Source organism: Equus przewalskii, chromosome 21, assembly GCF_037783145.1.
Source record: "Equus przewalskii isolate Varuska chromosome 21, EquPr2, whole genome shotgun sequence".
NCBI lineage: Eukaryota > Metazoa > Chordata > Mammalia > Perissodactyla > Equidae > Equus > Equus przewalskii.
In genome coordinates, this window is record NC_091851.1 from 26443472 (window position 1) to 26467598 (window position 24127).

Consider the following 24127-nt stretch of genomic DNA (forward strand, 5'->3'; position numbering starts at 1 on the left):
TGTGCTTTTTCTCCCCAAACCCTCCGAGTACGTAGTTGTATGTTTTAGTTGTGGGTCCTTCTAGTTGTGGCATGTGGGACGCTGCCTCAGCATGGCTTGATGAATGGTGCCATGTCCGTGCCCAGGATCCAAATTGGTGAAACCCAGGGCCACCAAAGCAGGGCATGTGAACTTAACCACTTGGCCATGGGGCTGGCCCCTGCAATGATTTTCGAAAGACTATGTATCATATGGAAAAGTAATTATTAGATTGAACCATATGAAATGGCCAATATTTAACTTTTTCTAACCTACAAAAATGGCAAATTTAAATGGTTCAAAATTCAGAGAAACCATTTGTATTTTGTTTTAAGAAAGAATTATAGGGTATATTGGAAGTTTGACTTTTGAATTTCTCCACTGATGTGCTTTTGTTGTACAACTGTTTGTCTAAAAGTATGTATTCCATTTTACTTCATGTTACTTTTTTTCTCTTAACTGTTCTCTTAACTGGTTTGAGCCTCTTTCTTATATCTCTTGTCATGGATAGAAAGTGATTTTAAGGTGTTTTGCTTTGGAGTGTGTGTGTAATGTTTTACTTGTGTTAAATTGCCTGTATAACAGCATCCATCAGATCATTGAGCCTACCAGTTTTGTAATCATATCCTAGTGCTGATTTTGAAATGTGGAATATGATTTAGATTGAGTTTAAGAATTTTTTTCTTCCTTTTGATTATGGAATGGTACTTAAAAGATTAGTCATAATCTTTACCAAAGGTTCGGCATGCTATCCACTTCTGATGGAAATTGCATCAGAATTCAGAATTCTACCATTGCATTTAGGAAAAGTTTGATTCAGTCAAGAAAGGGTATTCTTGAGTGACCTAATCTATAGAGTAGGAGTGATTTGAGTTTAAGGGTGATTACTCTCATTGGGGTGAGGGCTTTGTGAAGGGAGTCTTCAATAAACTGTTTCTAACACACATGAAGTCTTTGTGACAGCTTTCCTTTTTGTCATTGATGCATGACAGACCATTGCCTTTTGTTTATTTGGTTTTGGGCTCAAACTTTTTTTGTTTCTTTGAATTTGATCAGTCTTCTGAGTTTTCCTCATGCCTTCCAACTCATTCAGTTTTTTTTCCCCCTTACAGCCTCTGAGTCCTTTTGGTCAAAGTACTGGTATGAATCTCAAAAGCTCCTTTCTAAAACCTTTGCCACAGTTACCTGCTGCTTGTGCAAAAGCTGTTTTAAGATCCCTTAGGTTTCATAAAGAGATCCCACCAGAATACTCCCTAGTTCTGTCCACACACAGGTATCAGGATGGTAGTAAGTCTTTACTGTAAATCTGGTCCAACTCATGAATAATAAGTGCTGGGTTGGGATACCTGATTTTTTTAGGACTTTCCGGTTTTTCCCCCAAAGTCTGAAACCCTGAGAAAGTATATGGCTGCTTTTGTTTTTTTGTTTTTTTTTTTTGAGGAGGATCAGCCCTGAGCTAACATCTGCTGCCCATTCTCCTCTTTTTGTTGAGGAAGACTTGCCCTGAGCTAACATCTGTGTCCATCTTCCTCTACTCTTTTATATGTGGGATGCCTACCACAGCATGGCTTAATGAGGGTGCCATGTCCGCACTGGGGATCTGAAGTGGTGGAAACCGGGCTGCTGAAGTGGAATGTGTGAACTTAACCACTGTGCCACTGGGCCGGCCCTCTGGTTGCTTTTAAAAACAACAACAGCAACAACAACAACAACAAAATCTGTTGATCTATTCTTTCAAAAGATGAGTCATAGTTGAGTGTCTGTTACTTACCCTAAAGTTGTATCCATTCTCTTGAGACAGTAATCTTGGCAGGTAATGGCAGTCTGGTTGATGTCTCCAGCTGTATATGCGTGCTACTCTTTCACTTTCTATTGCCATTTGTTAATGCATGTACTGTAATAACTAGGATAATCACAAGGGATCTTCTTTTTGTTTTTTCAGTAACAAATACTTTTAAGAAAACAGATGATTTTCTGACATCTAAAGCACCAACTGTCGACCTAGACCACAAATTTAGGTGCAAGGTTGTGGATTGTTTGAAATTTTTCCGCAAAGCCAAACTATTGCACTATCACATGAAGTATTTCCATGGAATGGAGAAGTCACCAGAGCCAGAGGAGAGCCCAGGAAAGAGGCATGTCCAAACAAGGGGCTCTTCAGCTTCAGACAAGGCCAGTCAGGAGAGCCTGACCAGGAAGCGAGTCTCTGCCAGTTCCCCAAGTAAGTATTTTGCTTCTGTGTTGTATCTGTATCATGGAAGCCTCTGCTGCACAGGTCACAGTGCTTTCATTTCTGACACACAAAGCAGATATTAGGTTGGTCTCATCCATTTGAATCCCAAAAGATTGAAAGTGACAGGTGATCCCTAGGAGTTGCATCATGGAGCTGTGGCCCTCCTGGAGGAAGCAAAAATACGTAAGTTTCATTCTTACCTCAGCCTCTTGCTGCTCGAGTTACCTTGAGAAAGTCACTTAGCCTTTGAAGGCCTTGGTACTCCTAGTATGAAATGAGGACAGTCAAGGAGAAAGGGAGTTCCTTCAGAAGCCAGCAGAACTCATGCTCAGAACATCATGGTGCCTTCATCCCATCCCCTAAACCTATGAACCTATGCCCGATCCCTGCCAGCAGGACAGAAGGACAAAAGAGCTAAAAGTTGGTATGTGATTTTCCTGTGAGACTCAAATTTGAGTCTGATTTCATTGTAATTACAGCTGAAGCTGTTTCCTAACAGCATTGTTTATTTTACGTAGAAACTACAATGGTGGTAGTAAGGATTACCATAAAATCTCATGTTTGTGTTCTATTATAGATAGAGAACCTTTCTGGAAATTTCTTCTAAAACCTGCAGAAACTGAAAATTACTTGTTTCTGGGGGATTTCAGAAGAATTAATGAGTTTTTGATAAATTTTGCAAGGTTCCCAGCCTTTTTTTTTAACTGAAATAGTAACATCACTGTATATTTTTTGGCTTATAGCTTTTCCCTTAAAATACATTGGTATTAGATGGCATATGGAACTCCTGGGGTATCTGACAGTGTTACTAAGGAAGTATAAAATCAGGTTTCAGGACAGTGAGGCAGGGCCATGCAGACTAATGCAATCTCTGCCTTGTGAGAGGTCAGTCCTCAGCCATGCTGTGAAGACATAATGTGTCAAGGTTGAGGTGGAGTTTGGCCTAGTCATATGTGCTGCATTATCCATTAGAAGTATAATGTGAGCCATGTGTAACTTTTTCTAGTGGCTGCATTTTTTGTGTGTGTGTGTGTGAGGAAGATTAGCCCTGAGCTAACATCTGTGCCAGTCTTCCTCTACTTTGTGTGTGAGATGCCTCCACAGCATGGCTGATGAGTGGAGTAGGTCTGCACCTGGGATCCAAACCTGTGAACCTGGGCTGGCAAAGTGGAGTACACTCAGCCACGGGGCTGGCCCCTCTGGTAGCCACATTTTCAAATGTAAAAAGAAACAAGGGAAATTACTTCTAATAATGTATTTCATTAACTCAGTATATCGAAGATACTATTGTTTCAGCATGTAATCACTATAAAAATTACAAGTAAGCTATTTTATATTCTTTTTCTTGTACTAAGCCTTTAAAATCCAGTGTGTATTTTACACTCACTGAATGTTTCAGTTGAGACCAGCCACATTTGAGGTGTTTAGTAGCTGCATATGGCTAGGGGCTCTGTATGGGACCCAGCAGCTCTGTTACCCTCAGCTGTAGGCGGTCTAGCTGTGCCCTTGGTGAGTCCAAGCATTGAGCTAAAAATTGCTGCCTGAGGAAGGCCACCTGGTCAGTAGTCACCCAGGAGGAGCCTTCCTGTGGGCTGCAGGGCGTGGCAGCAGTCACCATGTTAGTGACTTCACCAGAGTCCTTCTCAGGTCCCCACCCGTGGCTGGATGTCTCTCAGAGGGGGCTGATATGAACCAGATAGTGGTAGACTGATGCTCAAGGCCAGTTGCCTATTACTTACTTAAAACGAAGCCCACAGCTATCAGAACCCCTTCTTTTCTCTGTCTGGTTCAGACCTTGTGTAGGAAGAGAAAGTTGCTTACTGAGCATCAGATCAGAGCACTGGAGTTAGAAATGCCTCAAGATAAAATAGATTGACTTGTTCATTCAACTCCTATTTATTGAATGGCTGTTATGTGCCAGGCTCTATTCTGGGCACTACAAAAGAGTCCTAAGTCCTGTTCTGCCTGATGCTCTTGGTTGTGGATATCTCTGGCATAAAGAAGAAAAGGTTGGCTCAGTTCTCAGACCGGAGCATTCTCTTGCCTGGGCAATGCTTGTTTCATTTAGGGCCAAATGCTGATACTTAAGGATGTTAATGTCTGTTACTGGCCAGCCCCGCTGACTTTGGTGGCCATTCTGTGTCTTAGGTGAGTTTAAATCTCTCTGCCATTGAATACATGGTTAATTCTGGGGGCAAGCTTTTTCCCTAGAACTTGAGGAACCTGGCACTGAGATCTCCCCTTCCCCCATGTACCACCTGGCCTAGCTGTCACCTGGAGCCGTGACTCACCCAGCTGCCTGGGTGTCACTGGGTGGCTTGTTAAAAATACACATATACTGGGCCCTGTTTTCCAGACATTCCAATTCAGTGCCTCTAAGTTTAGAATCTGTAGTTTTTGTACTGTCTACTCTCCCATATATAAAAGTGACATATGATTGCTGTGAAACCAATACAAAAGAATGCTAAGGGAAAAGGTCTCCCTCCCCTTGGCATCCCCGCCCCCACCCCACGCAGATGTAGCTATTTTTTAACAGACAATTTTATGACTTTTCAGATATTTTCTGAGCATATCCAAACGTATATATGTCTAAATAGAAAATATCTTTTACACAGTTGGTATCATATGCAACTTGCTTTTCTCGTTTAAAATATCTTGGCCCTCATCCCATGTCAGTATAGATACATGGCTTTACCTCAGTCTGACAGTTGCCTGTATTTTATGCATACACTGTACTTTAAGCGTTCTTCCTACAAAAAATTTACATTTTATCGATTTTTTTCAGTCTTATCAAGTGCTAAAGCAAACTAAACCTCCTCAAAGATTAATTTGCCCTTTTACATAAATTCATGGGATAAATTCCTGGAGGCCAGATTTGCTTGGGCAAAGGTGATACAGATTTAAACTTCTGATGGATAATGCCAAATCACCTATCAAAAAGTGTATCCCAGTTTGTGATCTCTCACCAGTTGGTTACATGTGTCAGTTTCTTTACATTCTTGTCAATATTAGGAAATTTTAAATTATTGCCAATCTCACAGGCAAAAAATATTTTGATGATTTTAGTATTTTATTTAAAAAATTCTGGAATATTTTAAACATGCAGAAAAGTATACAGGATTATATAGTAAACGTGCATGTATCCATCCTCCACCAGACTTAACAAATGTTAACATTTTGCCATATCTTCTTCAGGTTTTTTTTTTTTTTTTTCCTGTGGAAGAGTTGCCCTGAGCTAACATCTGTTGCCAGTCTTCCTCTTTCTGCTTGAGGAAGATTGTCCCTGAGGTAACATCTGTGCCTCTCTTCCTCTTTTTGCTTGAGGAAGATTTGCCCTGAACTAACGTCTGTGCCAGTCTTCCTCTACTTTGTATGTGGGTCACCACCACAGCATGGCTGCCGATGAGTAGGGTAGGTCCATGCCCAGGAACCAAACCCAGGCCACCAAAGCAAGCATGCCAAACTTAACCACTAGGCCACAGGGCCGGCCCCTCCTTCAGAAATTTTTAGGGGAGACAAAACATTAGCGTGAAGTAGAAACTCCCCAAATTGACTTTCCTTTCTTTCCCCTTATACTTTCCCAAATATGTGCATATATTTTGAGAAATAATATGTAGTATTTTGAGTATCATATTAGCATGTATAGAGTATTTTGTGCGTTTTAAAGATATGCATGAATAGTATCATCATACCTACTCTTTTGGAACTTGCTACTTTTGTTCAGCATGGTCTTCGAGCTTCATCGAGGTTGAAACCTGTAGATAGATCTCATTGACTCTTTAGCTAGTGGATAGTATTGCATTGTTTTCTCTTTGGCACTCCCACTCCCTTGCAGATGTAAATTTTTTTTTTGGTGAGGAAGATTGGCCCTGAACTAGAATCTGTTGCCAATCTTCCTCTTTTTTGTATGTGGGACACCGCCAAAGCATGGCTTGATGAGCATTGTGTAGGTCCACACTTGGGATCCAACCCCACAAACCCTGGGCTGCCGAAGCAGAGCACACGAACCCAACCACTATGCCATCAGGCCAGCCCTGTAAATATTTTTTAACGATAGAAACAGTCATGTACTGCATAACCATGTTTTGGTCAACAGCAGACCACATATATGATGGTGGTCCCGTAAAATTAGTATCACATAGCCTAAGTGTACAGTATGCTATACCATCTAGGTTTGTGTAAGTACACTCTGTGATGTTTGCATGATGTTGAAATCACCTAACAATACATTTCTCAGATTTGTGTTGAGTGATATGTACAGGCTCGGAGTCAGCCCACCTTAGTTTAGTTCACTCCAGCCTCCACCACTTGCTTCCTCCATGACCTTGGACAAAGAACCCTGCTGAGCTTCAATTTCCCCATCTGTGAAATAGGGATAATAGTGCTACCTACCTCAGAGCTTTGTTGCATTAGATGACTTAATGTAAACTACTTAGCACCGAGTCTGGTCTATGGTAAACTGTTCTGTTGGGTTTTTTTTGTTGAGGAAGACTGGCCGTGAGCCAAAACCTGTGCCCATCTTCCTCTGTTTATATGTGGGATGCCTGCCGCAGCATGGCTTGATAAGCAGTGTATAGGTCTGTGCCCAGGATCCAAACCGGTGAACCTTGGGCCACTGAAGCGGAACGTGCGAACTTAACTGCTATGCCACCAGGTGGGCCCCTATAATAAATTCTTAATAACTACCAGCTCTTTATTTCAGTGAAAACATTAACCCAGGCAGTCAGAGATCTGAGTTCTAAACTCAGCCAACTACTGATAAACCATAAAACCAATACACAAGGGGTTGCTATTTTGGTACAATTAAGAAATCTGAGTGATTGATTTTCTACTTTTAAATACCACCCCTCGGGTCTGATACCAATATACTGACCTTGGATTTTATTCTGTCTCTTAATACAGAAGGATCTGTTTCATTGGGGTTTGGAAATCTCTTGGGGAATTGGGGATTTTTGCCTGCCAGTTTTTTGATAACAAGAACTGCTGTGAGTATACTCACCAGGCTGGCAGGGGTGGGCAGCCACAAAATGCTTTAGAGGGAACAAAAGCATCCTTTAAATCTCTGTTTTTTAACTCTTTACCCTCCTGCTGGTCCTTTGTAAAGCTGGTCAATATGGTGACAGAGTGTGCCACACAGGCCCCTCACCTGTGTCTGGAGTACAGCCTGGTCATTCCTGTGTCTGCTCAGGTGGAAGGCAGGTTTGTGCAGCCGGGAAGAACACACTGCTGCTCCATGTCAGGTGGACACGGACCTCACAGACGATTTCCCTGTTGTTCCACTGCTGATTGCCGGGTTGGCCAGCAGTTACCAGGCTGAAGGAAGAAACCAAACTGTGGATCTTGCTGTGTTCTAGATGTGAAATTAAAACCCTGACCAGGGGGCCAGCCTGGTGGCGCAGTGGTTAAGTTCGCACGTTCCGCTTCGGCGGCCCAGGGTTCGCCGGTTCAGATCCTGGGTGTGGACGTGGCACCACTTGGCACACCATGCTGTGGTAGGCATCCCACATATAAAGTAGAGGAAGATGGGCATGGATGTTAGCTCAGGGCTAATCTTCCTCAAAAACAAAAAAAACAGAAAAAAACCCTGACCACTAGGCCTGCCTGTGCCACTAACCAGCAGAGGCCTCCGTTTCGTCATCTGTGAACTGGAGTCAGTAGACGTGTTCAGCCTTCATCACACCACTGGCTGTCAATGTGAGCAAACATAGCAGGTGTTCAGAAGGTTCTACAGGCCCTGGCCCTCCAGAAGGCAGCCCCTCTTCCAGCCGTCTCCCCTCACCTTTGTCCCATCAAAGCCTCTGTTCCTCAGGGTTTTACTGGGTACTTGACTAATGTGATAACTGTATTCTTTAAGATTGGAAAGTATAGAACCAGCTTGATATCTCACCTCTTCTCTCAGCATATCTGAGTTTCACCTCAGACTTCTAAGAAAGCCTTTATCTTCAAGGGTGGAATTTCAGACAGACGAGGGGAGTTCAGCTGGGGAGATGTTTCAAGGTGAGACTCTGACATCAGGCAGCCTGTGTCCTGGTTCACAAGCAGTGTGAACTTGATATTATGCTTATGGGAAAAAAAGAATATTATAGGATTTGTGCTGCTTGGGGGTTAATCAGTGTAAAAATGTATCCCCTTTATGCTGAGTGTTCTGATTGTGGCACATGGGAACTTTTGTTCTAACCAATTTCTCTGATGGAGATTCCTGGGGGTGTCTGGTCAGTTAGGACCAGAAAACGCTCTGCAGAGACTTTTTTTTAAAGTCCCCTCGATTTTCCTGCCAGGTTGAGCAGGAGAAGCAGTTCTGGTCCGAGAGTCCATAGACTGAATCTTAGTAGTAATCTTGCCACTGTTCACTTGTGAGCTGATTTCCTTATTTCTAGAGTGATGATGTAGAACTGGGTGTGTATGAGACAAGGCCCCTTCACGTCGGGAGGAAAGCACATAAGAAGATCTGGTGAAAGGGCTGAGTTCTATATTAGGAATGGAGAAAGTGCTGTAGGAACACAGGTTCAGGTTTTACCTGTGAGGTAGGGGCTAGGATGTTGAGAGGAGAAGGTGCCATTTGAGTTAGGCCCTAAAGGGTGAGGGTAGGCAGGGGTTGGACCAGAAGGCAGGGAAATAGGAAAGGCGTCCCCATGCACGGAACAAACTCTCATGATCTTCTGTCCCTAAGGTGCCCCTTCTCCCTCCAGCCTTAAGATGCTTCCTTCTCCGTCAGCAAGGCCCTCAGTCACATAAGTGAATTTGGAAGGTTGATTTGGATTTACTTTTCTAAATGAGGTTTCTTCGAATACCAGAATCCATTTAATAAATTCTCTTCCAGGGGCAAGTTCAGGCTTCCTTAGTATTTGGGTTTGTTTCTACATAGGTGAGTTTAGTCTTGAGGAGAGGTTTGGCCCAAAAAGAATATTCTAGGATCAAAGGGACCCTCACCTGTGCTTGTTCATATTCTTGCTCCGGGTAAACAAACCTTGTCTTTAGGCCAAAATGACGCTTGGGCACCTTTGTTGCTGTTGTACCTTTTCTTGTGGTACTAAACTGGCCTTTTCACAGAGACATGCCCCCTCTCCCCTTAAAGGGAAGTGAGCTGTCTGAGCTTAATCAGGATGTAGATTATGGTGCCTTAAGGAGAGAACCAAAGAGGCTGGCTTAAACAAGGCAGAGGTTTATTTCCCTCTTAGGTCAAACTGCAAGCTTCCCCCAGTGGCTCTGCTATCGCTCTATAAAGTTGTCCAGGGCTAGCCTCTCCTCACTGTTCCACCAGCCCTGAGGTGTTACTCTCCTCTTCATGGTCCAGAATAACTCACCACTTTGCCAGTCTTTCAGCTGCTGAGTAGGGGAGGGGAGGGTATTCCTTTTTCTTTTATGGGCACAATCCAAAAGTCCCACACATCACTTCTGTTCATACCTCATAGGCCAGACATCTGTATCTGGCCATGTCTCACTCAGGGGAAGCTGGAAAATGTGCTCTTTTCTTATGGAGAAAGTGGAGAAATGGGTGTTGAAGAGCACATAGTATGGGGCCTGCCCAGTGGCTTAGTGGTTGAGTTCATGTGCTCCGCTTTGGTGGCCCAGAGTTTACGGGTTCGGATTCTGTGCGTGAATCTAGCACTGCTCGTCAAGCAATGCTGTGGCGGCATCCCACATAAAATATAGGAAGATTGGCAAAGATGTTAGCTCAGCAATAATCTTCCTCAAGCAAAAAGAGGAAGATTGGCAACAGATGTTAGCTCAGGGCCCATCTTCGTCACCAAAAGACCGCCAAAAAAACAACATATAGGAAAAAGGCAGAAAAATGTAGGGCTTGAGGGGTGGGTTTATTGGAAGGCCCTTTAGGGTCAATGTCTGGGTGGGATCCATGGTGGGGGGCTGATGGGAGATGAGGCTGGGAAGGTAGACATGGTGAAATGATGGTGTTAGGCTAGGAACACTACTTCCTCTGGTAGGCAGTGAGAATCCCTCTAAGAGCATACCCGCTTCTGCTCTGTCCTTGAGCTGCCGTCCACTCGTGCGGGTCAGAACACACTCAGGTCACTGCTCCTCCCAGCCATGTGGCCGTGCTCTGTGGTGTACAAGCAGTTCTACCCTAGGGGAGGGGGATATTCTTCCCTCTTCTCTCCTGAAACCAGCAGTCTAATCATAGTTGTCTTTCTGCTCTCATAACTCGGCGATGATCTGAGAGAGAAACAGGGAGCATGCTGTACGGAGGGAGCAAGGAGGGTTCTGGCGTTTCTCCTGATGGGTACCTGCAGCCTGAGGAGAGGACACGTGGCCACACTGGGAAAGCCTTGCCCTCCTCAGGCGACAAGCTGCTCTCTGCTCCAGAGCCCTGGCGGGAAGTCACTCTTTGTCCAGCCATGTTTGGGCATTTGGGAAGAAGCTCTGCAGCCAGGTACACGTTCTGTGGGTCATGGAATAATTGATCAGGCTGTTCGAAGAGAGATGACAGCAGACCAGGACTACTTTCCAGAGAGTATTGCAAGCAAGATAATAACAGCTAACATTTGAGTACTCACCATGTGCTGCACCATTCCAAGTTCCGTACTTGTGTTGTGTTGTTTAATCCTCAAAACAGACGCTATGAAATTTAAAACTATGGACCAAGAGCAGTTTAGTGGATACCAGGGGAAAGGTGGGGTGGGGGGTGGGCACAAAGGGTGAAGTGGTGCACCTACAACATGACTGACAAACATTAATGTACAATTGAAATTTCACAAGATTGTAACCTATCAATAACTCAATAAAAAAAAAAAGAAAAAGAAAATGAGTCAAGAAAAAAAAAAAACAAACCCTATGAGGCAGGTACTGTTGTGCCCACTTTATAAATTAGAAACCGAGGTGCAGATGCGATGCAGTAACTTGAACCATTAGTTACACATCTAGCAGGTGCTGGAGTCACGATTTGAATCTAGTTGCAGAACCCATACTCTCACCTCTAGGCTTGGCTGTCTTTTAGGATTCTGAGAAGGAAGCCCTGCCCCTGGGCCCTGCAGTGGGGGGAATAGGAGTGCCTCCCTGCAGGAAACTTCCTGTGCTTGTGGGTAGTCTGACTGAGCTCTGCCTGTTGTCATCTTGTCTGCCTCTGTTCTTCAGGGACTCACCTAGGTTAGCCCAGGCCCTGCTGGGCAATTCTCCCTGTGAGTCTGCCACCTGAGGGCACATATTGACTTCACAACCTTTAGCCAGAAGCTAGGGTGAGCCTCTGAGGGCTGTCTCTCTTCCCTCTGTGTTCAGAGAACACAGGCTTCTATAGAACAATTTCCTAAGACATCTCTTCCTTTTATCCTCATTGTCTACTCCTCTAATTGAAGCCTCAGGATAGGACTCTTTAAAGCTTAATGTGACCATATTTCTGACCAGCTGCAACACTTAGGATGCTTTTATTTACAAGTAACAGGAAACCCAATTCAAACTGACTCCACATAAAAGGGATGTGTTGGCTCACGTAATGGGGAAATCCAGGGGAGGTACTGCTCCAGGACTGTTGGTTGAGGACCTAGTGTCCTGCCATCTCACTTCTCAGTGCTCTTTTCAGGTTGGATATCCTGGTGGTCACAGGGTTGTAGCCAGTATCATTTAAGGCTCTGCTCCTAAGTCACTCATAGTAAAGGCCAGCTTCTTTACAAGGCCCTGCGTGGTCTGCTTTTAGCCCACATCATCTTGTCTCCCTCAACCTTATTCTAATTTCAATTTCAGTGGAGGCATACAGGCCTCCTTGCTATTTAATGACTTCAAATTCCACTTGTTCATTGGTGATATATAGGAAAGCAATGGACTTTTTTATATTAACTTTGTATCTTACAACCTTGATATAATCACTTAGTTCCAGTTTTTGTTTTTTTGTCAGTTCTTTGGGATTTTCTACATAAACAATCATGTCTTTGCAAACAAAGACAGTTTTATTTCTTCCTTTCCAATCTGTATTTTATTTCCTTTTTTTTTGTCTTATTGTACTAGCTAGGATATCTAGTACAATGTTGAATAGGAGTATTGAGAGGGAACATCCTTGTTCCTGATCTTAAGGAGAAAGCATCCAATTCTCACCATTAAGTATGAAGTTAGTTGTAGGGTTTTCGTAGATGTCCTATATCAAGTTGAGGAAGTTCCCCTCTATTCCTAGTTTTCTGAGAGTTTTTATCATGAATGAGTGTTGGATTTTGTCAAATGCTTTTTCTGCTTTAGTTGATAGATGATTTTTCTTCTTTAGCCTGTTCATATGGTAGATTACATTAATTGATTTTTTTTTAAATGTTGAACCAGCCTTGTATACCTGGAATAAATCCCACTTGGTCATGGTATAATAATTCTTTTTATGTGTTGTTGGATTCAGTCTGCTAATATTTTTACGTTTGTGTTCATGAGAGAGATTAGTCTGTAATTTTCCTTTCTCGTAATGTCTTCATCTGATTTTGGTGTTAGGATAATGCTGGTCTTGTGGGATGGGTTAGGAAGTGTTCCCTGTGCCTGTTTCCGGACCACTGACGGCCTGCTCTTTGAGTCTTTGCACTTGCTGTCCCCTTGCCTGGAACACTCTTCCAGATCTCTGCATGTTTCATGCTCTCACTCCTTTCAGGTCTTTGCTCAAATGTCCTTTTCTCAGTGAGCCATTCTCTGACCACAGACTATTAAAATTGCAAGTGTCCCCTTCCCTCATTCTTACTGTCCCCCTTCCCTGCTTTATTTTTTCCATAGCACTAATCACCTCCTAAAATAGTATATAACTTACTTGTTTTCTGTCCTACCCAGTAGAATGTTGCTCTGTGAGGGTGGGGGTTTTTGTCTTTTTTTGTTTGTTGTCATCTCCATTCTCCCTAGAATGGTGCCTGGAACATAGTAGATGCTCAAATATTTGTTGATAAATGAATTTAAACCATGACTAATAATATGTTTGTAGCCGAGAGAATGTGCAGAAATGAGTTGTTCTATTTTTATATCTGAGGAAGGCTCTGTTCCCAGGATCAGAGGAAAGTAAATATTGATAGCTTTTATGAAATTCAGGAAGCATTTGGCCGTATTTTGCTAATCAACTGTATGACCTTGGCTAAATCAACTCATTTCTTTGGGCCTTGGTTTCTTAATCTTAAAATGAGTATTTTTGTAAGTTTGCCTAAGGTCTTTTCTAGAGTTCTTGTTCATTGAACTTTGTTTCCCAGTGCAGAGTGTTTTTAACAGGAAGGGAGCTTAGGGACCCTGAAGTCTTATGTTCGTTAGCCAGTAGATTAACTTTTGCCTGTAAAGAGCCCATGCTTGCCAGCCGATAGGTGCAGCCCACTGTCCTCTCTGACTGTATCCACTCTGATGCTCATTCGCGAGAGGGGCCTTGGTGGCACTTCTGACATGGTGCTGGAGAGCCAGCTGAACCTACTTCTAAATATCCGTGATATCAGGCAGGTGCTTTTACCTCCCTAAGCTTCAATTTCCCCATCTGTAAAATGGGAATGATACACAGAGGTTGTTGTTAGGATTAAATGAGATGTTGTGGTTTCCTTGCACAGAAGTACTTAAAGTCAATTGACTCTGATTGCTTACCCTACCCCACACCTGCTCTGTGATGCATCTTGATTCCACATCAGAATCACTTGGAGAGTGTTTTTAAAAATCCTGATGCCCTCAGAAACAGTATACTAAGTGAAAGAAGCCAGACGCAAAAGGTCACATATTATATGATTGCATGTATATGAAATGTCCATAGTAGATAAATCCATAGAGACAGATGCAGATTAGTGGTTGCCAGGCGTTGAGGGGCAGGGACCTGGGACTGGGGAGAAACTGCTCACTGGTAAGGGGTTTCACTTCGGAGTGATGGGAGTGTTTTGGAACGAGGTAGAGCTAATTGCAGAACATTGTGAATGTACTACATGCCTCTGGATTGTTCTTTTTTTGCAGCTTTATTGAAGATTAGTTGTACAACGAACTGCACATATTTAAATTGTATAATTTGATGAGATGTGACATATGTATATACCCAGGTATTACTGCAATCAAGATAGTAAACATATCCATTACCTCCCAGACTTTCCTCATGCCTCTTTTTAATTCTTCCTTCCTACCCTTCCCCTCCCTTTCATCCCCAGGCAACCACTATTCTCCTTTCTGTTACTATAGATTAGTTTTCATTTTCTAGAATTTTATATAAATGGAATTGTGCTGTATGTATGAGTTTTTATTTAGCTCCTTTAGGCATACTTACTTTGAGATTCACTTATGTTGCTGCATATATTAACAATGCATACTTTTATTGCTGAAAAATATTCCATTGTATGGATACACCACAAATTATCCATTCACCTGTTGAAGGACATTTGGGCAGTCACAACAAAAGCTGTATGGGCAGTCATGTACAAGTCTCTGTGGACATATGTTATCTTTGAGTAAATATCCAGGAGTGGAATGGCTAGGTCATAGGATAAATGTATGCTTAAGCACTTCTTAACATCTAAAAAGACATGATCAGTTATTTGAAGTGCTACAGATATATTTGATAAGATAGAAGAAACAACTGGATTTTTGCAACTGTGAGGCTATAGTTAAGTTTGAAAACTGATCTCAAAAAAGTGGTAGGTGGGAAGTTTTTTAGAATGGAATTGGGAAAATCTGTGAAGTGAGAATTTTGGATGGTGAGTCTTGCTAACAAGGAGTTTTGCTGTGAGGAGTAGCAGATAAAGTTGTGGTATTTGGAAATTGTGAATTGCTCATTTTCAAATGGCTAATTTTATATTTTGTGAATTGTACCTCAATTACATAGAAAAGGAGAATCAAACCATATCCTGTCACCCAGGTCACACCTCAAGCCAATTAAATCAGAATCTCTGTGAGTGGGACCTGGGCATTCACTTTTTAAAAATCTCCCTTGATGATTGCAATATGTAGCCAGCATTGAGGAACAGTGATCTAAAGAGGGTTGGCAAACTTTTTCTGTGAAGGGCCACACAATAAATACTTTCAGCTTTAAGTGCCATAAGGTTGTGTCTTCCCTGTTCAACTCTACCTTTGAAACGTGAAGGCTGCCATAGTCAACATGTAATGAATGAGGATGTTATGTTTCAGTAAAACTTATTTACAACAACAGGCAGTGGGCCAGAGTTTGCCTACCCCTGGTTAAAAGGCTTAGTGATGGAAGAAAGGTTCCAGACCTCTAAGGGGCATGGAAATTGACCTCCCGGGCAGAATCAGACCTGAAACTCTGTTCTATTACCCATTTTAGTTCTCATTGGACATGCTTAATCACTTACTAATAAATATCTCAGTGTTGAACACAAAACGTTAGAATGCCAATACTTAAACTTATATTTAATTCTAGCTGCAAAAGACAAGGAAAAGAATAAAGAGAAGAAATTCAAAGAGTTCGTGAGAGTGAAGCCAAAGAAGAAAAAGAAAAAGAAAAAGAAAACCAAACTTGGTAATTTTTCCCTGGAGTTGTTACACTTGGGTTTCCTTACCATGGGTGGGGAGGGGTTGGTTTCTCCCTGGTCCTGGCCTCTGAGCCTGGAAGGGCCAGCAGGCCTTTACTGGTGCTTGAGGGCTCAGCCTAGTATGGGCTCTGGCAGGGGAGGAGCCCACTCAGCCAGGTGTTTCCAAGCCCGGCTGGCATTTATAAAACCTCCCTCTCTTGATGCACTGGCCACTGTGTCCTGTTACAGGGCAGAGTGCATGAAAGTATCATAATAGGCGAGGATATGCAGATAAACGCCTGTATTTGTTTGCACACATGACTCTTAAACACACATCTCTGAACCCTTTCAAGAAAAGATTCACTTCTTGAAAAGTGTGTGTCTAGCCCCCACAAAAATTTTTAGTTGAATTGCTCCCAAGCCTTTGAGCTGTTTGAACAGCACAGCTGTTGGTTGGATGGGATTGCTTAGGGAATGCTCTCATGGTGTCTGGGGTTGCTAATTCCTTCCTGATCCTGTTCTTCCAGAATGCCCCTGCAGTGAGGAGATCAGTGACACCTCCCAGGAACCTTCCCCACCCAAGGCATTTGTTGTCACCAGGTGTGGGTCCTCACACAAGCCTGGGGTCCATATGAGCCCACAGCTCCATGGCTCGGAATCTGGAAACCACAAAGGGAAAGTGAAAGTATCCGGTAAGGTGGCTCTCTGCTGACTTGATCATTTGTACAGCACTACAGTCTGAGAAGGCTGAATCTATGTTGATATTGTAATCTGCTCCCCAGGCCCTCTGCAAGTATAATCTCTTACATTTTAAAAATAAGAAGTATATCAGGCCGGCGCAGCGGTTAAGTGCGCATGTTCTGCTTCTCGGTGGCCTGGGGTTCACTGGTTCGGATCCCGGGTGTGGACGTGGCACTGCTTGGCATGCCATGCTGTCATAGGCGTCCCACATATAAAGTAGAGCAAGATGGGCACGGATGTTAGCTCAGGGCCAGGCTTCCTCAGCAAAAAAGAGGAGGACTGGCAGTAGTTAGCTCAGGGCTAATCTTCCTCCAAAAAAAAAAAAGAAAAAGTATATCGAATAAAACAAAAGCCATTTCCTACGCCTTCCCTGAACTTCCCTTCTCTGCAACTTTGATCTTAGTTGAATGTCTCTAAGGTACCTCCGCGCCAGTGTGTCTATGATCAGATCCATTACCCTCCATCCCCTTATACACCTGCCCTTCCCATTCATTCCTTGTTGATGGCCTCTGCATTTAACCTGGTTGCTCAGGGAGAATCTGAATCAATCTTGAAGCTTCCCCCTTTCCAGCAACTTATAGGGTGATTGTGAGTTTAAAAGGAGTTAATGAGTATATGGAAAGTACTGTATCAGTGTCTTGTACAGAATAAGTGATCAGTAAAGCTTAGCTGCAATTATAACTAATCAGGCACCAAGACCTAGTGATTCTAGTTCTGATTTATTCCTAGCATTTGCCCCTTCCTCATTCCCCACTGTCTACAAAATTTTAAAGGTGGCTGTGGATACAGACTTGACTGAAAGCCAGGTCCTGGCTGCATGGGATAAGATTGAGGAACACGTTTGAGTCATTAGGGATGATGGTCTGTATGGTTCATGGGGAATTAATTGTAGCTCTTCTGCCAGTGTCAGTCCTCTGTGACCTTGAGCAGCCACTTACCTTAGGCTTCACTCTCAGTAAAATGAGGAAATGCAGTTCAGTTCACCGCCAGGCAGCATACATCATTTGGGCTGTTACTAGATGGCAGGCCCTAGAAAACTGGAGTCCCCCTTTCCCAGCTCTGTGAAAGTTCATAGAGTGGGTCTGTAAGGTCATTTCCACTCCTGACAGTCTAGGGTTTTAAAAATTTTATAGCTATCATTTAAAATAGTGACTATTGTTTTCCCTTTCCTCTCAGAGGAGGATAATCTGAGTGAGTCCTCTTCTGAGAGCTTTCTTTGGAGCGATGAAGAGTATGGCCAAGATGTCGACGTGACCACCAACCCAGACGAGGAAGTCGATGGGGATGACCGCTACGATTTTGAAGTGGTCCGCTGCATCTGTGAGGTCCAGGAGGAAAATGACTTCATGATTCAGGTAGGTAGAGCTGCCAGGAGACAGGTCTAGAGAAACACAAACTGGTCCTTGGAGGGGATTTTGAGAGATAGCAGTTTGAGGCCAGTAAAAATAAGGAGTCCTGTCAGAAGTCCCAGATAGGCGGTATTATCAGCGGCAGATTGAGCTTGGCTTTTTGGTTCAGCTCTGAATCTCAGGCTGGTGTAAATAGCCTATTAACAGAATAAGAGAGGACTTGAAGGATCATTGAGTCTAAACCTCTCATGCTCTGCTTGGGGCAGCTGGGACCCACAAATGGGAAGCGCCTTGCCTGTGGTCACACAGTGAGGAGTTGAACAGCAGGGACCCAAATCTCTGGATGGCAGTTTAACATCATGTGGACCCATACCTTCTCTTCGAGGTAAATTTTCTTTATGGCCCAAAGAAATGGAGGCCAGTTTTATAACTTGTGTTTCTTGTTCTTCATTTTCTGACATTTGTGTCTGTCATCTCCATCTCTGGGATATGCCTGTGGGTTGGGTCTCCCTACTTGCTTGGGGAGACCATCACTGGCCAGCGCCTGCTTGCCTCTGGCCCTTCTCTTACTCTTAATCACAGTTCTGGTGGAGGTAGTTGCTGTCTGGCTGACTCCAGAGGTTGTCATAAATACCCTTCATGTCTGGGCTGGCCAGGGAACATGAGTTTTGTAAGTCATGCTTATATTGGTTAGGGTTCTTTTGGGGATAAATTATAATACTGTTAGGAAAACAGAACGAGTCCTGGCATCTAGGGGCAGAGATGCAGCCAGGCCCTGGAGCCCAGAATTCCATCTTGAGGGGCTTGGTCTACCCCTTTTCCTGCTTTTCCCCGGAGTCCACTTGGTTCTTTTTCTTTGTGCTACAGGCTTGTTTTTATGTTTTTGTATTCAAGAGACTAGCTAGGCTGATGTTAGAATTTCAGTCCCAATTCTAAATTCCTGGAAAAGGAATTGCAGTCTGGTTTAGATCAGATACTAGCCTTTGGAAAGTCACTTGAGGTCAGGGGGCGACGAGGTTCATCATGGTCAAATGCCTGCCCTTGGTCTAGTCATCTGGTCTGGTGGTGGTGGAGGTTGGGAGGTGTGGACAAGGTCACATTGTACAAAAAGGTTGCCTGGGACCTCCCTCTGTTATGATATGGATGGGGTGGGAGTAGGGGTTGTTTCAGAAAAGCGGGTGGCTGTCGACCACCTGGTACTAATCCACATAGTCTGTTGAGCTTATGGGAAAAAGGCCTAGCCTCTTGGCCTGCTGTCTGTGTTAGAATTTTATTTGTTTGTCTTTATAGTGCTACAGGTCAGTGTGGCATTGATTTTTTTGAAATTCACTTTTGGATCTTGACTTAATATACGGTTGGCTTTTATGCCTCTTCTTTGAATTTGTCTTCTTTGTACTCAATAATCTCTCTATTCCTTTGATTTCTGGAAAGATTGAGGCTTTGCCATAGTTTAAACTTTCAGAAGGACCAGAAAATGAGTAGGCCCACTTGCTTTTGTTTTTTATTTCCCAGTGCTGTTTTTTGAAAAAAACACTTTGAAGTAATTATGGGTTCACAGGAGGTTGCAAAGAAATGTACAGGGAAGTCCCATGAACCCCTCCCTCAGACCCGGTTCCGATGTCAACTGCCCACACAACCACAACACAACATCAAAACCAAGAAATTGACATTGGCAAAATCCATAGAGCTTAGTTAGATTTCCCCAGTTATGCATGTGTTCATCTGTGTGTGCATGTAGCTCCATGTAGTTTTGTCACAAGTATAGCCTTATGTAATCACCACCACAATCCATTATTCAAGTGTAGTGTCATCACCAGACTCTAATCATCTTACTCCCTTTATACCACACCTATCTTTTCCTCCCCATCCCTGAACCCTGGAAACCACTAATGTGTTTTCCATCTCTATAATTATGTGCTTTTATGATTGTTGGCTAATGGAATCATGTGGTATGTATCTTTTTGAGAGTGGCTTTTTTTACTCAGTATAATTTCCTTGAGATTCATCCAAGTTGTTCTGTGTTTCGATAGTTCATTCCTTCTTGTTGCTGATGGTACCACAGTAGTGCCCTTTTTATTAATAATCGCAACTGTGTACAGTGGAGTAGTGATTTAAAGTTTCTGGAGTGTTTTCATAAATACCATTTCACCTCCAAGAAGGCTGTCTCCAGTCATTTATTTCTCCCATTTTATAGTTGGGAAAACACAATTACAGAGCCATTAGTGATTTACTTATGGTTGCAGAACTATTAAATAAGTTATCAAGTTATGATCTGAACCCAGAACTCCCAGTCAAGTGCCCTTTCCCTGTACTGCCTTCACTCTGGGATTCGCGTTTACAACTGAGAAGTAAAACCAGAAAATTGGTTTTTGAAACATAATGGCATTATCTAGGCTGGCTGCCCCGCCTCCCCCCTTTACCAATATGTGCGTGTACGCGCGCATGTATACACACACCTTAGGTTTAGGGAGTTTTTTCTTTTTGAGTAGCCTTCATGGTAACCTCCGGAAATTCAAGGTGCTTGAATAGTCTCAAGTAGTACCTGATATTTATGACCTTTAGTTTTCTTAGGTCAGTGGTTTTCAAACTTTTTCAGAACCCCTTTTCATTTTGGACTCTTTCACAGAACCCCAAAATGTATAACAGGTAAAAGCAGTAATTTTGGAAGTTCAAAATGGATAATCTTCACCTTTAAGTTCAGAAATGTGCATGTTTGCCCATTCCCATGAAGTCTGATGTGCAGTCAGGGTTGTGAGTGACAGTTACCAACTTGGAGCACTTCAGTGGCTCAGTTGCTTTTCTTTTTGTGAGACAAGCCTAATGCGTGTGGCCATTGGAGGGGTGACTTTTTCTAAGTAGACTGCTGCTAGTCACTTTGATTAATCAGAGATGGGAAGAAAAGCTGTGTTTCAAGGACAACAGTATGCTGAGCTAGCCTAGCAGTGCAGAATTATGTGTAGTCGTGAGCTCTATTGTCTTAACGTTAAGTTTGGAACATGTTTGAATGTGCATTTTTTGTTTCGTTTGATTTTTTAAAATAGTCCCATTTAAAAAAAGACAACCATCGGGGGCTGGCCCCGTGGCCGAGTGGTTAAGTTCGTGCGCTCCGCTGCAGGCGGCCCAGTGTTTCGTTGGTTCAGGTCCTGGGGGCGGACATGGCACTGCTCATCAAACCACGCTGAGGCAGCGTCCTTCATGCCACAACTAGAGGGACCCACAGCTAGGAATATACAACTATGTACCAGGGGGCTTTGGGGAGAAAAAGGAAAAAATAAAATCTTTAAAAAAAAAAAAAAAAGACACCCATCTGTAGAACCTCTGAAGCTCTATGGAATACAATTCGAAAACTGTTGTATAACATGAAAACTATTATTTTTCAATAGAATTTTTTCTTAAGTTTGGCTTTTAAAAGGATGTAGAAGATCGTCAGGTTTTATCCTGTCTTTCTGGGCATGTGCTGAGTTCTGGGCCTTGGAAGCCTGATGTGGTCCTTACTTTCTCATAGTAGTCCTCAGCGGGTGAGTAATGAAGGCCTCTCTTGGCAAGCCTGTTCTGGCTAATCTGTGTACAAGACCTGGTTCTGATCTACCTTAGTACTCATGGGGTGTTTCGGGGGTAGAGCTTGAGGTGCCGTTATGAAGAAACTAAGCTTAGAGCTACTGGGAGGCCGTACCAGCTGTCACATGGCAGAGTCGGGAACCAACTTCCATCTCCTGCTTCGCAGGCTCCACTTGGCCTTCCCCCCAGCTCAGCTCAGCTCAACTTGTGGCTTTCTGTCTGGCATTGTGGGGATGTGAGCTCACTTCAGAACAGCTTGGGTTTTGTTGTAGAAACTTTGCTCTGCTTTTCACTTGAGATAAAAGTGTCCAGCTGGCTTTGAGTTCTATAGGGACAGTTTCTGACTTTCCCTGTCATGAGCAATGCACCTTTTCCACCTAATAACATAGCAGAACTAGAAGGACTTACAACTAGAATATACAACTATGTACTGGGGCTTTGGGGAGAAAAAAAAGGCAGAGGAAGATTGGCAACAAATGTTAGCTCAGGGGGAATCTTTCCCAGAAAAAAAAAGAAATGCAGGGGGCGTGGGCGCTTAGAAAAAAAGAACATTAGGAAACCCATTTGATATTTAAATTATTTTAATTGCTCTAGGGCAGATTTGGGCAAACTTTTTCTTTCAGGACCAGAAAATAAATATTTTAGGCTTTGAGGATGATATGGTCTCTGTTGCAACTACCTAATTCTGCCCCAAGCAGCCGTAGGCAACTTGTAAAATGAATGAGCATGGCTGTGTTCATATAATACTTTATTTACAAAACAGGACCTGAGGTGGATTTGGCCCATGGGCTGTAGTTTGCTGTCCTTGCCCCAGAGCAACAAATGTATATTAGGTACCAAATCCAATGAAAACTATGTAGCAGGGTTTCTTTTTCTCCCTAAAGCTCCAGTTGTATCCTAGTTGTAAGTCCTTCTAGTTCTGTGTGGAATGCTGCCACAGCATGGCTTGAGGAACGGTCCGTAGGTCCACGCCCAGGATCTGAACCTGCGAACACCAGGCCGCTGAAGTAGAGCGCGGTATCTTAACCACTTGGCCATGGGGCCAGCCCCCTGTATAACAGTTTTAACAAAAAGCCCATTTTAAAAGTTTTGTTTTAAAATTTAAATTGTTTATTTGCTGTTGGGTAATGCATTCACATAGTTCAGAGTCCAAACAATTCATAAGTATACAGAGAAAAATCTTATCTCCCCCTCAATCCCTCAGTTACCCTTCCCTGGAGGCAACCCTTACCAGCTTCTTGTGTATCATGCCAGAAACATTCTGTGGCTAAACAAGCAATTACAAATATATTCTTCCTATTCTTTTTTGTGTTTGTGTGAGGAAGATTGGCCCTGAGCTGTCTGTTGCCAAGCCTCCTCTTTTTGCTTGAGGAAGATTGTTGCTAACATCTGTCCAATCTTCCTCTATTTTATGTGGGATGCCACCACGGCGTGGGTTGATGAATGGTGCTAGGTCTGCACCCAGGATCTGAACCTGTGAACCCCGGGCCGCCAAAGCAGAGTGCACGAACTCAACCTCTATGCCTCTGGGCTGGCCTCTCCCTATTCTCCCCCACTCCTTTTTTTTGTGGAAGGATACACATAACTAAAAATTTACCATATTTAAGTGTACATGGCATTAAGCGAGTTGGCATTGAGTACATTCACACTGCTGTGCAACCATCTTTTTTCTTAACACAATGTTATCATTTTATATGTGGTATTTTCAATATCTTTTTTTTATTTAACAGCATATATGTTGAAGACCATCCATTTTCAAACATAAAAAAGCTTCCTCATTCCTTTTTATGGCAGCATACTGGATGGATCATCATTTGTTTAACCCTGTTGATGGACATTGTTTCTAATCTTAACAGTGATTTAATGAATACTTTTGTGTAACTATACCTGTGGGACCAAATTTTAGAAGTGGAATTCCTAGGTCAGAGGGTATGTGCATTTATAATTTTGACAAATACCACTATTTGTCAGAGCAGTATTTTATAAACCCTCCCTGGAGGCTGTACCAAAGGTCAGTCCCATCAGCACTCTTGACAGGGACTATCCAACTTCTTCATCTTTGCTCTTCAGATAAATGAGAAAATAGTCTATTGCTATAGCCATTTTGTAATTTATTTTTTAATAAACTTCTTTAAAACTTTATAATTGTAGTATTTGGAAAATGCAGAAAATCACAAAGAGGAAAACAAGAATTACCCAGAGTATTTTTACCCAGGGATAACCACTGTTAATATTTTGGAATACATATATACAAATGCATATATAAATGAAAATCATGCTCTATAAAGAGTTTTTCATGAGATTAACACTTGTACGATGAAAGTAGTAAATGTTTATTATAAAAGCTTCAGGCAATATGTAAGGGTGTAAAGAATTAATTGATACTTACATGTAATCCCAAAACCTGGAAATACTAATGTGTACGCATATTATCAGTCTGGTTTTATTTCACATTAATTTATATCAATTCAAGTTACTTTACATTAATGTATTCTTTTAATGGTTGATTTGAACATCTTTTTTTTTTTTTTTCTGAGAAGGAGGATTCTCCCTGAGCTAACATCTGTTGCCAATCTTCCTCTTTTAGCTTGAGGAAGATTTGCCCTGAGCTAACATCTGTGCCATCTTCCTCTATTTTGTATGTGGGTTGCTGCCACAGCTTGTCCACCAACAAGTGTTGTAGGTCTGTGCCTGGGACCTGAACCCACACCAGCCCCTCAACACCTTTCTTTCTTTCTTTCTTTTTCTTTTTTGTTTTTGGTGAGTAAGATTCACCCTGAGCTAACATCCATTGCCAATCTTCCTCTTTTTTTTTTGCTTGAGGAAGATTAGCCCTGAGC

At 42.7% G+C, this 24127-nt stretch overlaps 1 protein-coding gene and 1 long non-coding RNA gene across 4 annotated transcripts in view; one reads left to right on the forward strand and one right to left on the reverse strand.

Moving 5' to 3' along the window:
• PHF20 (PHD finger protein 20) overlaps positions 1 to 24127 on the forward strand; it is a 143736-nt gene that overhangs the window by 98188 nt on the left and 21421 nt on the right. For all 3 annotated transcript variants that reach the window (XM_070588207.1, XM_070588210.1, XM_070588208.1), the window contains 4 exons: positions 1961 to 2239; positions 15549 to 15647; positions 16167 to 16331; positions 17557 to 17735. In XM_070588207.1, the coding sequence (XP_070444308.1) occupies positions 1961 to 2239; positions 15549 to 15647; positions 16167 to 16331; positions 17557 to 17735 (722 nt within the window). The remainder of the gene's footprint in view (positions 1 to 1960; positions 2240 to 15548; positions 15648 to 16166; positions 16332 to 17556; positions 17736 to 24127) is intronic.
• LOC139078067 (uncharacterized) overlaps positions 1 to 24127 on the reverse strand; it is a 51864-nt gene that overhangs the window by 10901 nt on the left and 16836 nt on the right. Inside the window, exon 2 of the long non-coding RNA XR_011530800.1 lies at positions 1790 to 2415. This is a non-coding gene — a long non-coding RNA (uncharacterized lncRNA). The remainder of the gene's footprint in view (positions 1 to 1789; positions 2416 to 24127) is intronic.